Here is a 13,035-nt window from a genome sequence, read left to right on the forward strand (position 1 = left end):
TCCGTGGATCATTTTAACAAAATCCGTCCCACACCCTACAATCCGTCCCACACCCTACAATCCGTCCCACACCCTACAATCCGTCCCACACCCTACAATCCAGGTGGGATAAAAAAATCCGGATTGTTAAAAAGGAACAAACACATCACATTTAAACAAGTGTCGCCATTTGTTTGTGTGTGATTGTGTGTAAATATATATATATATATATATATATATATATATATATATATATCCCCTCAAACTTCCCTCCAAATAAATTAGGGAGACACACCTGTGCTGAAACAGGAGCGCACCTGAGGTACCTGGCTGGGAGCATTATCCATGCTAATGGATAAGCAAAGTATATTATATACTTCCTAGAAGGATTTCCATACCCACTATATAGAGTTGATAAACCTAATGCACCAACCAAATCCCGACTGGAATGGTGCCAGGCCCAACAGGCCTAGAACCCACAACGACCGCTTTTCTAGGCCGCAGCTCTAGCAGTGTGAGCTAAAGCAGCTGACGGGTTGCCGCGCACACTGTCTGCTAACAGCACACCTCCAAGGGATATCTATTTTGTTGATTGTAACCTTGAAAGCACTTCAAGCACAAAGTAATAATATGTACTGAGGGCAGGCGAGATTAAATAAAAGATGAACAGAACATGGGCTACCTCGCTGTACTGGGTTAGAAGAAAATGGGTGCCACCTCTGCTGCTCTACGGAATATACGGTTATAACTACAGTCCGACAAGCAGGCACTGTTATTCTTTGTACACAAATATTCTTGGCCGGGCCGCCAACAGATTTCCTGGGGCTCAAGACTAGAGTTTCGACCCCCGCCCCCGCCCTTTCACACCCTTGTGAGCCACCTTCTCTATTCTCCTCCCTCTCCCGTGTATTTCTCACTCTCCCCCCTCACTTAATTACCACCCGCTCACCCCTTCACAGCTAGGCGGCGTCTCCCTGGGTGGGCGGGTTGGAATCCCCCCCCCTTCAGAGGTTAGCGGCGGTTGCTCACCTTTGGTTAGTGATTTTCTCCCCCCCCCCTTCAGAGCTCGGCAGCAGTGGGTCACTGGGGGGGCGGGAGGGTTGTGATTCCCCCCCCCCCCCAGTCGCAGTCGGGAGGGTTGTGTGACTCACTGCGGTGGGTTAGTGACAGGGTACGGCGGCACCCTGCGTGTATCTCTGCGGCGGCACCTGACTTTGGGTGCGGTGTGTATTGTATGTCTTTATTTATATAGCGCCATTAATGTACAGAGCGCTTCAGGGGGTGTGACAGGGGGGTGGCGGCAGCGGACTTACTGTGGGGCGGGGTGTCCGCTGCGGTGGCGGGCGGAAGCAGGGTCGTCAACAGAAATCATGGGGTCCAGGACAAATGAAAGGAGCAGGCGGGGGGGATAAGGGGTGGAAGCGCAATTGCGGGCTATCTGAGCTAGCGGGAAAGTTTAACATTTTTATTTACAAAAGCGCCGTGTGTGCCCGCGCATGCGCGCGCATTGCATGAGCCGGAACTTATATATATATATGCAAGTAACCGCGCCAAGCGCCACCCGCTCAGCACCAGCGGGGACTCAGCCTTAGGCTTGGTCAGCGAGGCGCGCTGGTTCTTACCAGTGAGCCCCTACAGCCGCAATGAGAGCGGCTTTAGTAGGGGCTCGCCTACGCTTCCGCAAGCGCGCGGAAGCGTAGGTCTTAGGTAAATTTTAAAATCAAGCGCTTGCCGGAGCGCAGGGCCGGTCACGTGAGAGGTTCGCCCAATGAGGGCGAACCAGCTTCGTGACGTCACTGGCCCGCCCGCCGACACGCCCCCGGACGGCACGCTGTCCAAGGCCAGGGAAAGCCCCCGCTTTCCCTCAGCCTCCGCACGCCAGCAGGAACCTTGGCCGAGGCATTATTATTCACTTCATTCTGTCTCTTATTTAATGTATAACTTATTAGCTCACTCAGTTAGGTTAATACATCACGGATACATTGTATTATGTCAATGTACCTTCTATGTTGCAGCTCTTTGGAGGTCCTTTCTCATTGTTTTTAATTGTATATGTATTCAAAGTTACTTTGCCCAGTCATTATACATCTCTAAGGGATATGTTACCCACTTGGGGCATTTAGCAGTGCACCCCCTCTAAAAGATTGTCTTTTCTTTCTCTTCATATTCTAATGGAGATGAAATAAACAGATGCAGAGAAAGTAATATAACAAAGGGAGCTGTGACTTCAGTTAGTGCTTCTAATCTGATAAAGGACGAAGGCAGTGGGCCGTATTCACTAAGCAGTGTTCTGCGTAAGATACCTTCGGTGCTGGAATACAAAACAGCTTATTCACATGCACTGTGAGGTGTCTTCCCGCGCCCGAAGGTGTCTCGTGGCAGGAGACGGATTATTAGATATGCTTCCCTACACCAGAAAGGGTAACGTGGTTTGCACAGGTATGAGCACTCGGTGAGACGTAGAGCTCAGAACTAAGTATGCCGTGACAGTGGTGCTAGAAATCAGCTGGGTTTGCTCACACTGCTAGAGCTGCAGCCCAGAAAAGCCGTGGTTGTGGGTGCTTGGCCGGTTGGGCAGGACACCATTCCAGGCATTAGGTTGGTGCATTAGGTTTATCAACTATAGATAGTATGGAAATCCTTTTAGGAAGTGTGGGATGGGACTCATTTAAATATACTTTGCTTAGCTATTAGCATATCTCCCTACCGAGTACCTCGGGTGAGCTCCTTTTTCAGCACAGGGGTGTCGCCCTAATTTATTCTGAGGGATGTTTGGGGGACGGACACTCTCTCTCAGGGCCGCCAACAGGGGGGGACAAAGGGCACGGGCGTCCCGGGCCCCGTGAGTCGGGGGGGCAGCTGCCAAGCCCCTGCGCGGCCCTGGCCGTTATATATATTTTTTTTAAATGGCGGCGATTGCACATGCGCAGAGCCGAGGTCTTGCAGGGTGTCCTGTCTGCTGCCTGTGGGCCCGGCCTGCTCCCCCCCCTCCCCCCGTTTCCTCGATCCTCACGTGGGACGGAGGGCGGGGAAGCGCCAACCCTGCATCCCCCGTGTGCGCCCCCTGCCCCATGCAGCAGCCGCGGGGGATGCTGCAGCCGCCTGCCAGCCTCGCGCCCCGTCCCCAGAGCTTACTTCCCGGATGCCAACCCAGCAGTAGCAGCCGCGGAAGATGCTGCAGCCGCCCGGCATCTCGCCCTCCCCCCCAGCTGCCCACCTCCCATGCGCTCCCCGAGCCCACCTCCCGTGCGCCCCCCAAGCCCACCTCCCATACATTCCCCGAGCCCATCTCCCGTGCCCTCCCCTTCCCACCTCCCACCCCGGGCAACTGCCAAGGGGACATCGGGGGCACGGGGGGAAGCGGCAAGGAAGCAGCACACACCCGGTCAGGGTAAGTCACCCACTCAACCCACCCAACCAGTCACTGTCACCCACCCCCCTGTCACTGTCACCCACCCCCCTGTCACTGTCACCCACCCCCCTGTCACTGTCTCACCCAGTCACTAACCCAGTCACTCACTCTCCCACCCACTCACTCACCCACGCACTCTCCCACCCACTCACTCACTCTCCCACCCACACACGCACCCAGTCACCCACCCACCAGTCACTCACTCAGTCACCCACCCAGTCACCCAGTCACCCAGTCACTCACTCAGTCACCCACCCAGTCACTCACCCAGTCACACACTTTCTCACCCACCCAGTCACTCACTCTCTCACCCACCCACTCACTCTCACCCACCCAGTCACTCACTCTCTCACCCACCCAGTCACTCACTCTCTCACCCACCCTCTCACCCAACTAGTCACTCACTCTCTCACCCACCCTCTCACCCACCCAGTCACTCACTCTCTCACCCACCCACTCTCACCCACCCACTCACTCTCTCACCCACCCACTCACTCTCTCACCCAGTCACTCACTCTCTCACCCACCCAGTCACTCACTCTCTCACCCACCCAGTCACTCACTCTCTCACCCACCCAGTCACTCACTCTCTCACCCACCCAGTCACTCACTCTCTCACCCACCCAGTCACTCACTCACTCTCTCACCCACCCAGTCACTCACTCACTCTCTCACCCACCCAGTCACTCACTCTCTCACCCACCCAGTCACTCACTCTCTCACCCACTCACTCACTCACTCACCCAGTCACTCACCCACCCAGACAGGCAGTCACCTGTCTTTTGTTGAAAATATTAAAATAAACAGGTTGCATTGTAATGTTTTTTTCTGTATCACAATAAGAAAACAGTTAAGTAAAAGTTGCGCGCTAAAAAAGATTTTTTTGTGGTAGGTGTGCTATGGGTACGGGGGGAGGGTGCGCTATGGGTTCGGGGGGGGTGCGCTATGGGTTCGGGGGGGGGTTCGCTATGGGTTCGGGGGGGGGCGCTATGGGTTTGGGGGGGGTGCGCTATGGGTTTGGGGAGGTGCGCTATGGGTTCGGGGCGGGTGCGCTATGGGTTCGGGGGGGTGCGCTATGGGTTCGGGGGGGTGCGCTATGGGTTCGGGGGGGGTGCGCTATGGGTTCGGGGGGGGGGGTGCGCTATGGGTTCGGGGGGGTGCGCTATGGGTTTGGGGGCGGGGCGCTATGGGTTCGGTGGGGGGGCGCTATGGGTTCGGTGGGGGGGCGCTATGGGTTCGGTGGGGGGGCGCTATGGGTTCGGTGGGGGGGCGCTATGGGTTCGGTGGGGGGGCGCTATGGGTTCGGTGGGGGGGGCGCTATGGGTTCGGTGGGGGGGGGCGCTAAGGGTTCGGTGGGGGGGGCGCTAAGGGTTCGGTGGGGGGGCGCTAAGGGTTCAGGGGGGGCGCTATGGGTTTGGGTGGGGGCGCTATGGGTTTGGGGGGGCGCTATGGGTTTGGGGGGTGGGGGACCTGTTCCTTTAATTTGTCCCGGGCCCCATGATTTCTGTTGGCGGCCTCTCTCTCTCTCTCTCTCTCTTCCTCTCTCTTTTCCTCTCTCTCTCTTCCTCTCTCTCCTCTCTCTCCCTTTTCGAGACCGATCTGTGGATCCAAATGCAATCCAAATGCACAATAAAAAAAATTCTCCCTCTTCGCCTCGTTTCTCCTCCACACGGGGGCGCTGTAGGTAAACGGTTTGTCACTACCAACAGACCGGAAGCGGAAGTGTCTCCTGAATTGTAGGGAAGCAGAACCGGACCTGACAGCGTAGCGATGGGGCCGGGGGTGTGGGTCCTGGGGGGGCTGCTCCTGCTCACTGCCCGGTGAGTGAGAGAGTGTGTGTGTGACTGTGACTGTGACTGTGTGTGTGTGTGTGTGTGTGTCTGACTGTGACTGTGTGTGTGTCTGACTGTGTGTGAGTGACTGTGTGTGTGTGTGTGTGTGTGTGTGTGTGTGTGTGTGTGTGTGTGTGTGTGAGAGAGAGACTGTGTGTGTGTGTGTGTGTGTGTGTGTGTGTGTGTGTGTGTGTGTGTGTGTGACTGTGTGACTGTGTGTGTGTGACTGTGTGTGTGAGACTGTGTGTGAGACTGTGTTTGTGTGTGTGTGTGTGTGTGTGTGTGTGACAGAGAGAGATATTATGTGGCTAAATAGTTGTGTGTGTGTATATATACAAGCTTTTTTTAGGGTGTATAAGTGTCATTGTGAGTGAATGAAGTGTGTATGTGATATTGTGTGTGTGTGTGCACACAACATATAGTGCATAACAGGTATGTGCGCTACATGTATTTGTATACACAGTGCGCAAGAGGTGCGTGCGTGTTACATGTATTTGTGTACCCAGTGTGTAACAGAGAGTGTGTGTGTGTGTGTGTATGTGTGTGTGTATGTGTGTGTGTGTGTGTTTGTGTGTGTGTGTGTGTGTGTGTGTGTGTGTGTGTGTGACTGTGACTGTGACTGTGTGTGTGTCTGACTGTATGTGTCTGACTGTGTGTGAGTGACTGTGTGTGTGTGTGTGTGTGTGTGTGTGAGAGAGAGAGAGACTGTGTGTGTGTGACTGTGTGTGTGTGTGACTGTGTGTGTGAGACTGTGTGTGTGTGTGACAGAGAGAGATATTATGTGGCTAAATAGTTGTGTGTGTGTATATATACAAGCTTTTTTTAGGGTGTATAAGTGTCATTGTGAGTGAATGAAGTGTGTATGTGATATTGTGTGTGTGTGCGCACAACATATAGTGCATAACAGGTATGTGCGCTACATGTATTTGTGTACACAGTGCGCAAGAGGTGCGTGCGTGTTACATGTATTTGTGTACCCAGTGTGTAACAGGTGTGCACGTTACATGTATTTGTGTATGATATTTGGTGTGTGTGTGGTTGGTTTCTGTGCATGTTACACAGCATGACACATACAGATAGATCTGTATCTGTTACATCAATATGTTACAATGAATGCAGAACTCTGCTCTGATATTCTGTGACTTCCTCAGACCGGCGGGTGCCTCCTTACCCCAGGATGAGACGAATTCGGGTGAGTGGAACCTAGCCCTAAAGTACTGAAAGGGTTACTCTATTTCATTTTTGTAATTTCAATTCGATTGATCTTTAACAATATAAACAGTAAAAGATACAAATACAAACAACTGTGTATCTACCAATTAATTTAAGTGTGTGTAAAATAAATATACACACAACACACACATTCACACCGTATAGATACATAGATACTTCACCAAAAATCAAATGACCAGGGAAGGAGACAGCACTACAAGTAGATGAAAAAAAGGGTATTTAATCCATATCCACAGGCATCCAATGTTTCCAGAGCCATCTCTGAGCCCTTTGTTCAGAGAGGTCCTTGATATGTGGTATGATATATATATACACATATATATACATACCTACCTACCTAAACGCCTACACGCACTGTGTATAAAGGGAAGGAACGTGACGTGAAAAGAATAGATGGACACATAGAGAAGTGGCACGTATTTCTAGCAGGTTACATACTGTATTCATACCAGATTGCGTTAGCTGGCTGTGTTTGATTCCCCTGCAGACAGTCATGCGCTGAGCACCCAGTGCTGGATGGCTGAGGAGTTTGTCATCTCCAAGGACTGCTCCCTTTGCAACAACTTCCAGTCTGTAAGTGTCTGATCGCGCGCACACTTTTTTTAGGGGGCCAGGTCTCTGCATAAACAGGATTCCAGGGATCCCCAAGTGGGGTAACTACTTCCTGAGGGCTTTAATTAGATTGTAAGATCATTGGGACATCAACACCCTTCTCCCTGTGTTTACTTTTGTGTATGAGGCACTGATTCCTAATTGTATTATTCATCCCAGTGTAACATCGGGTCTCTGGGAAGCTCTGTATACACTGACTTTCTCAACACTGCTAATAATAATATATATCACTTTATTTACATCTGTGGCACCTGCTTTCTCTTTGGTCTGTTCTTCTTGTTTGTGTAACCCTCCCTGCCCGGCTTCCTAGAGAGGTTTCATTGGTGTAGGGTGTATATGGATATTCCGCATGGGTTTCCGTGTCTCGGGGGGCTGGAATTCAGGCGGTTGGGCGATGAGGCAGCAAGGTGGTATAATAATGGGCACCAGAAACGTTTATAGCACAACTGTCATTTATTCGTGTCCCCAAGCCCGGTGACCGCTCATATAGATCTTGACACGTTGTACATGGTTTTCATTCGAAGACATACACAAATACTTCTCTTCCATCAGTGCCCACTCTTAACACTCGATTGGAGGTTCTCTGACTTAGTTGCTTAGGTTTTTGTGTGACCTGGCCCCCCTTGTCTCTCCAGACCCCTTTAAGTAGTGATTCAGCAATTTGGGGCCCCTACAGGAAATTCTGATGGGTCTCATTGTGCTTGACCCAATACCTTGCTGTCTGTTTTTGGGAACGGCCACTTCCACACAGACTGATAGGGACCATTGGTGCTGATCCGCCCGCACCCAGGAGCCCTTTTTCCTGAGACCCTCTATGGTGTTCAGTATTCCTTTTACTAAACTGTCCAGGACGCCACTCCGGCTTTAGGGGCTCCTTACTTAAGGGGTACTGTCCCTTCTCTACAGCATAATAAACGTGGACTTGGTCTATACTATTACTTTACTGACATTACATATCTACTCTTTCCGACGCTCCGCTCCTCTGGACCTCCGGGAACCTAACCTTCCAGAACAGTCACTCCTCCTTAAATACCCCTGCGTGACGTATGGATCCCCGTAGCAACCAGGGTTGGACCCAGCATACAGTAGTATTGCTAGTACCACTTTAGGAGGGGAGTTACACTTGTATTTAAAATCTTTTCCCTTCATTACGTACAAGTGCAAATGCCTTTTTAGTTTTGCAGGGAAGCAGTAACTGCAATTGTGCTATTGAAATATGCTCGTAGTTAGAGGTGCAGTGATAGTACCATTTCACTGAAATGGTAGTGCATGCAGGGAACTGTTTCACAGCAGAGGCGAGTACATTAGGGGGGGTGCAGCATGTTGGATACAAGGGAACACTGGTATAGAGGGGGAATAAATCAGAACCGATATTTTTTCCTGTAGGTGGGTAAATGTGCAGAGGCTGCCTGTCATTAACTATGTATAAAAAAAAGTTTCATCTTGGGAGCAAAGTCCAGTGAATGAAATAATTCTTATGTACCTGAATGTGCAGCCAGGACTGCCCTGCATTTCCAACCCAGCAGCGAACTTGTAAAACAATCCTTTGTAAGGCCTGACACATGGCTCCTACTATTTGTAATGTACCTTTCTGAGCAGGGAATTAAACATGTCTAGGGTGTGTATTCACATTCTCTTTCCTGTTTCCGCTTCAGAAAACCGTGAACGAGTGCAAGATCACTGGGTTTATAGAGGAGGTCAGCTGTGGCATGTCAAAGAAAGAAGAGTATAAGAGGTGAGCCCAGCCTTGCGCCATGCAAACTTTGTGCCCGCTCCAATGCCTCTTGGGAGATGAGAGGAACTTTCCGATTCAGGCAGAAAACATGGCCCAGAGCTAGGAAACGCTCAAAGAAATATCACAAGGCCTTATTCATTAAATAGGTAGCACTGGGGGGGAGCGAGCAACTCCAGTCCTCAAGGGCAACCAACAGGTCAGGTTTTCAGGATATGCCTGCTTCAGCACAGGTGGCTCAATCAGTAGCTCATCGACTGAGCCACTGATTGAGCTCTCTGTGCTGAAGCAGGGATATCCCCAATACCTGGCCTGTTGGTGGCCCTTGAGGACTGAAGTTGGCCACTTCATTGACAGCCACTGATTTGAGCCACCTGTGCTGAAGCAGGCAAAACCTGACCTGTTGGTTGCCCTTGAGGACTGGAATCTGCCACCCATGAGATAGTAGAGGCTTGGAATAAACTCCCAGCAAAGGTTGTGGTCTGGGCCCGAGGTTTTGCGATAGAAATAGACCCAGGGGAGTCTCATGCCCCCTATCTGTTATCAGTTGCCAGGCGGCATGTGTATTAACACACAGGTGCGTCTTCATCTTTCTGCGCATCGTTTGTTAGAAATGAGCAGGGTTTACCCGCCGGAGGTTTTGTGTCAGAAAGTAGGGAGTCAAAATGCCACTCGGTGATGCAGAATGTCTCCTATATAATGAGTCATGTGACTCCTCCTCCAGAAACTCCGTGCTGTTGTCTGCCGGCGTACACGGTAAAATCCGCAAGGGCGGCTTTGTGAGCAGCGCTTGGCGCTGTCCTCTCGCTTTGTAACGAGACCTCCTCTCTGCCCCCAGCTGCCGCTCCGTGGCGATGGAGAAGGAGATATTCTGGAAGTTTGCGGGCAGCATGATGGCGGCGGCAGTGGCCCTGTCGCTGCTCGTGGTGTTCCGGCAGCGGACGCTGGACTGGCGGGCGTTGGAGAAAGTGCGCAAGCAGATCGAGTCCATTTAACACCCGGCCAGGCTCCCCTGCTGATGTGGAGAAAAGAGGACACCCTGTGACATGAACTGAAAGGGCATCGCCGGACCCGTGTCACTAACGGCCGGAGAGAGCGCGATGGGCTTCTCGGCTCTCCGCTGACCCCCGGTCTGTGCAGGTTCCTTAGTCACAGCCGCTGCACTTGCTGCTTGTTGGGAGCTGCAGCTCTTGATTCCCCAATCCAGCAGATTGTCAGAGAGCCCGGCAAGAGAGAGAGCGCCTCATCCCAAACCCTCCGCGTCGTACGGTGGGGGGGTTGTGTTTCGTTTTCTGAAATAAACAGACCTTGATTACAGTGGGAAAACCCCCAGGGTGGAAGGTTATGGGAAATGTGCGTGCAAGCGCGCACTGGTAAAAGTGATTGCATTGCGCGCGTAAGGAATTTTATCCCCGTGTTCCTGGCTCGCATTGTGACCATCGCATCTGCCAGGTAATCTGGTAACAAAATAAATCTGTACAGAGGAACAGAATGCGATGAGTCTCTGTGGTCTGACCGCCGTGTAACTCCTACTGTCACCCCCCAAAGTGTCAGCAAATGAGAGAAAGGTATCCTAATACTGTGGCACAGGTCTGCAGGAGGGTAATGCTTCTCTTTGCCCCAAAACTGCCTTCCCACCTAGGGGCTTATTGTAGTAGCTCCGACGCGGTCAGTGCCAAAGCGCAGGGATTGTTCAGAAGTAGCAGAATGAAAATGTGAGGAAAACACTGCTCTCTATTGGAAATCGCTTGTAAATAAGTCACAGCCCGCCCGGATTGTATTTGCTTTAATAGCGGGATGACCTGAGGTGGGGCCATCGCCAGTTTGGTTTATGGAATTTGCTCGCTCGGCCAAATCCATATTTCAGGGTTTGGAAGTAACTCTCAATACCAATCTCACCTTGAGGTGCTGGTAAATTATTCATTTTTTTTTTTAAATTTGTGTTTTTAGAAGCGGTTTGTATAATGGAGTTACGAGAATAGCAGTTGTGGGCAAAAAAAAATGCGTTGGAGGCTTTTTTGACAAATCGATCGGATTGGCAAAGCAAGAGGGGAACCGCTTCTTAAAAAGCAGGTTTGGACATACGAGAAGGGCTTCAAGAATAGCTAGGCATGCCCATCCATTTCTAAAGTGAACTTTAGAAGCAGTTTGTCACTCTTTGGCGCTACCAGAATATTTCCCATAGTGTGTTACGCGATCATAATATTATGCTGATAAAACATATCACAACCTGCACAATATCTGCCAGATTGCTGCTGCATCGAAGTTCTAAGCAAAACAAGACGGACAAACCATGTGTCATTTTTTGTTTTTAATAGCAAATCCCATAACATGAATTGCTTATCACAAGTCACTTTGGAGAGGGGAGGGGAGGAGGGTGGAGATGTGAGGGTCTCGGCCCAGCTCAGGAGAATTCAGACAGGAAATAAGAAACAGAGTCCTTTCAAGGTGCTAATCCTGACAGAAAAGATCGCCTCTGTTCAGAGCGTTAGCCCCCGGGCCTTCTTGTCTGGGCTAATCCATTACAGATGAGTCACAAGCAACTTGTAATGAGGCCCTGACATCGAGCTCGGATAAACAGCCGGATGTTTCCTATAAACCAATGAGAATGCTGTTCTGTGCTTGCAACAGAACCGTTCTCTGTAGCTGAATGTGACCGACCTCCTGCTGGCCAAGGGGATTAATACTCGTCATCCCCAGAAATAAGCACACGGACTGTGCTACATGATAACATTGCCGGTCCGGCCTGCAATGCATTATATCAATGTGATATGAGTTGCTCTGTGATGCGTTGCTGGCCTCATTGACAGGAAAGGTATGAAGAGATGTCGTGAAGTTTCTCAGGAGATGCATAGAAATGCAGAAGGGTGAAAGCCGGACATGGTTCTGTCAGGCACTCTACTAAGCACCAGGGGGACTGGGTGCGTTAAGCACGTTGGAAGAAGTAGTAGTTGCAGGTGGTTCTGGTTCTGTCCAATCCGAGCTCTCCGTTTGACCGCACAGATCTCTGATGGGGAGGACCGGCTCAGCCCAGGCCAGCACTGTTCAGAGCTCAGAATTCCGGCTCTGCATAAAGAACCAGCAAAACAAAAGGTGTATTTACCCGACACAGCATGTGTGTGGCCGGTTCTGATAACGGTTACTGGGCCAGCGTGAGCGTCCGGTAAACATGGGGTGCTGCATTGTGAAATTCATAGAAAAATTCCAGCAATGTCATTTTATGTTTATTTTCAAAACATTAAAACCTGGAGGAAAGTCAGTTAAAAAAAAAAAAGTTTAACCAGGAATATATATTTGTTTGAATATATACATACACATTGCAGGACAGGACAAGCTGATCTTTGTAGTATAACGTCGGGTTCTGATTCTCTGTGTACTGGGACCTGAGCCAATCGCCGTAAGTGGACTTGGCTGGATTTGCTGACTTCCACCGTTGGTTCTGTTTTTTTTTTTTTACTCCTACAGGATAAATAGGGGGGGGGGGATTGGTAAACGGGTGTAGATCAATAAATTCGGGATTGCTTCAATAAATCAAACCTGGTAATTTATTGGTGACCATCGGTAAATAATAAAAGCCTGGCTTTTCCGATACAGCTGTCATTGGGGTCCAAGTTTTTGCTCCACGTACAGTACAGAGGCACCAGTGCTACGCAGAGGAGGGAACCCCCCCCCCCCCCAATCTCTAATTGAATAACGAGGAGAATCCCCATTGATTTAAGAGGTGCAGAGAGGCTACAGGAAGTTTTGGGTCAGGCTCAGTGACTGGGAATCCGGTACTCCATTTGATTAGCAGGCATTAGAAAGGGGTGGGAAATTGCTGGAATAATTGAACATCACCGCCCCGTTGCATTACTTCTAAAAGTCTCACTTCCATATTTCTGCGGCTGGAGCAGGAACAGGTTCTGGGGTTTACTGGAAATGTCCCAGGTCTTACTTAGCAGTTTAGCTGCCAGTGTTTCTGGGGAACGTGGGTTCCCCGGAGATGGAAATAACGCTGATCCAGGGGGACCCCACCGTTTGAATGCTGTAAAATAAGTAAAGATAAAATGAAAAACGTCTGAGATTTCCCTTATTATTTCTTTAATCACTGTATACTGTAGTAACGCAGGAGGGAGAGGGAGGAGCGGGTATGATGCCTTTTATTGGACCAACAAGCAGTTGATATGTTACAGGTTTTCCAACCTCTCAGGGTAGGGGTAGGATGGGATAAAGGACCCTGAGAGGTTGGAAAGCCT

General features: G+C 50.4%; 1 protein-coding gene across 1 annotated transcript; it reads left to right on the forward strand.

Moving 5' to 3' along the window:
- Positions 1 to 5,074: 5,074 nt before the first annotated feature.
- Positions 5,075 to 10,292, forward strand: JTB (jumping translocation breakpoint). Its single transcript, XM_075608002.1, has 5 exons — positions 5,075 to 5,211; positions 6,375 to 6,415; positions 6,944 to 7,029; positions 8,724 to 8,803; positions 9,639 to 10,292. The coding sequence occupies exons 1-5, from the start codon at positions 5,162 to 5,164 to the stop codon at positions 9,793 to 9,795; spliced, it is 414 nt and encodes a 137-aa protein (XP_075464117.1). The 5' UTR covers positions 5,075 to 5,161; the 3' UTR covers positions 9,796 to 10,292.
- The last annotated feature ends 2,743 nt before the right edge of the window (positions 10,293 to 13,035 follow it).

The sequence above is a fragment of the Ascaphus truei genome, chromosome 7, assembly GCF_040206685.1.
Source record: "Ascaphus truei isolate aAscTru1 chromosome 7, aAscTru1.hap1, whole genome shotgun sequence".
NCBI classification, from domain to species: domain Eukaryota; kingdom Metazoa; phylum Chordata; class Amphibia; order Anura; family Ascaphidae; genus Ascaphus; species Ascaphus truei.

Excerpts from the sequence above, each read along its gene's own strand:
- JTB (XM_075608002.1), top strand. The coding sequence starts at position 5,162 with ATGGGGCCGGGGGTGTGGGTCCTGGGGGGGCTGCTCCTGCTCACTGCC. Across the intron at positions 5,212-6,374 it reads CTGCTCCTGCTCACTGCCCG|ACCGGCGGGTGCCTCCTTAC; the intron begins GTGAGTGAGAGA and ends TGACTTCCTCAG. Across the intron at positions 8,804-9,638 it reads AAGAAAGAAGAGTATAAGAG|CTGCCGCTCCGTGGCGATGG; the intron begins GTGAGCCCAGCC and ends CTCTGCCCCCAG.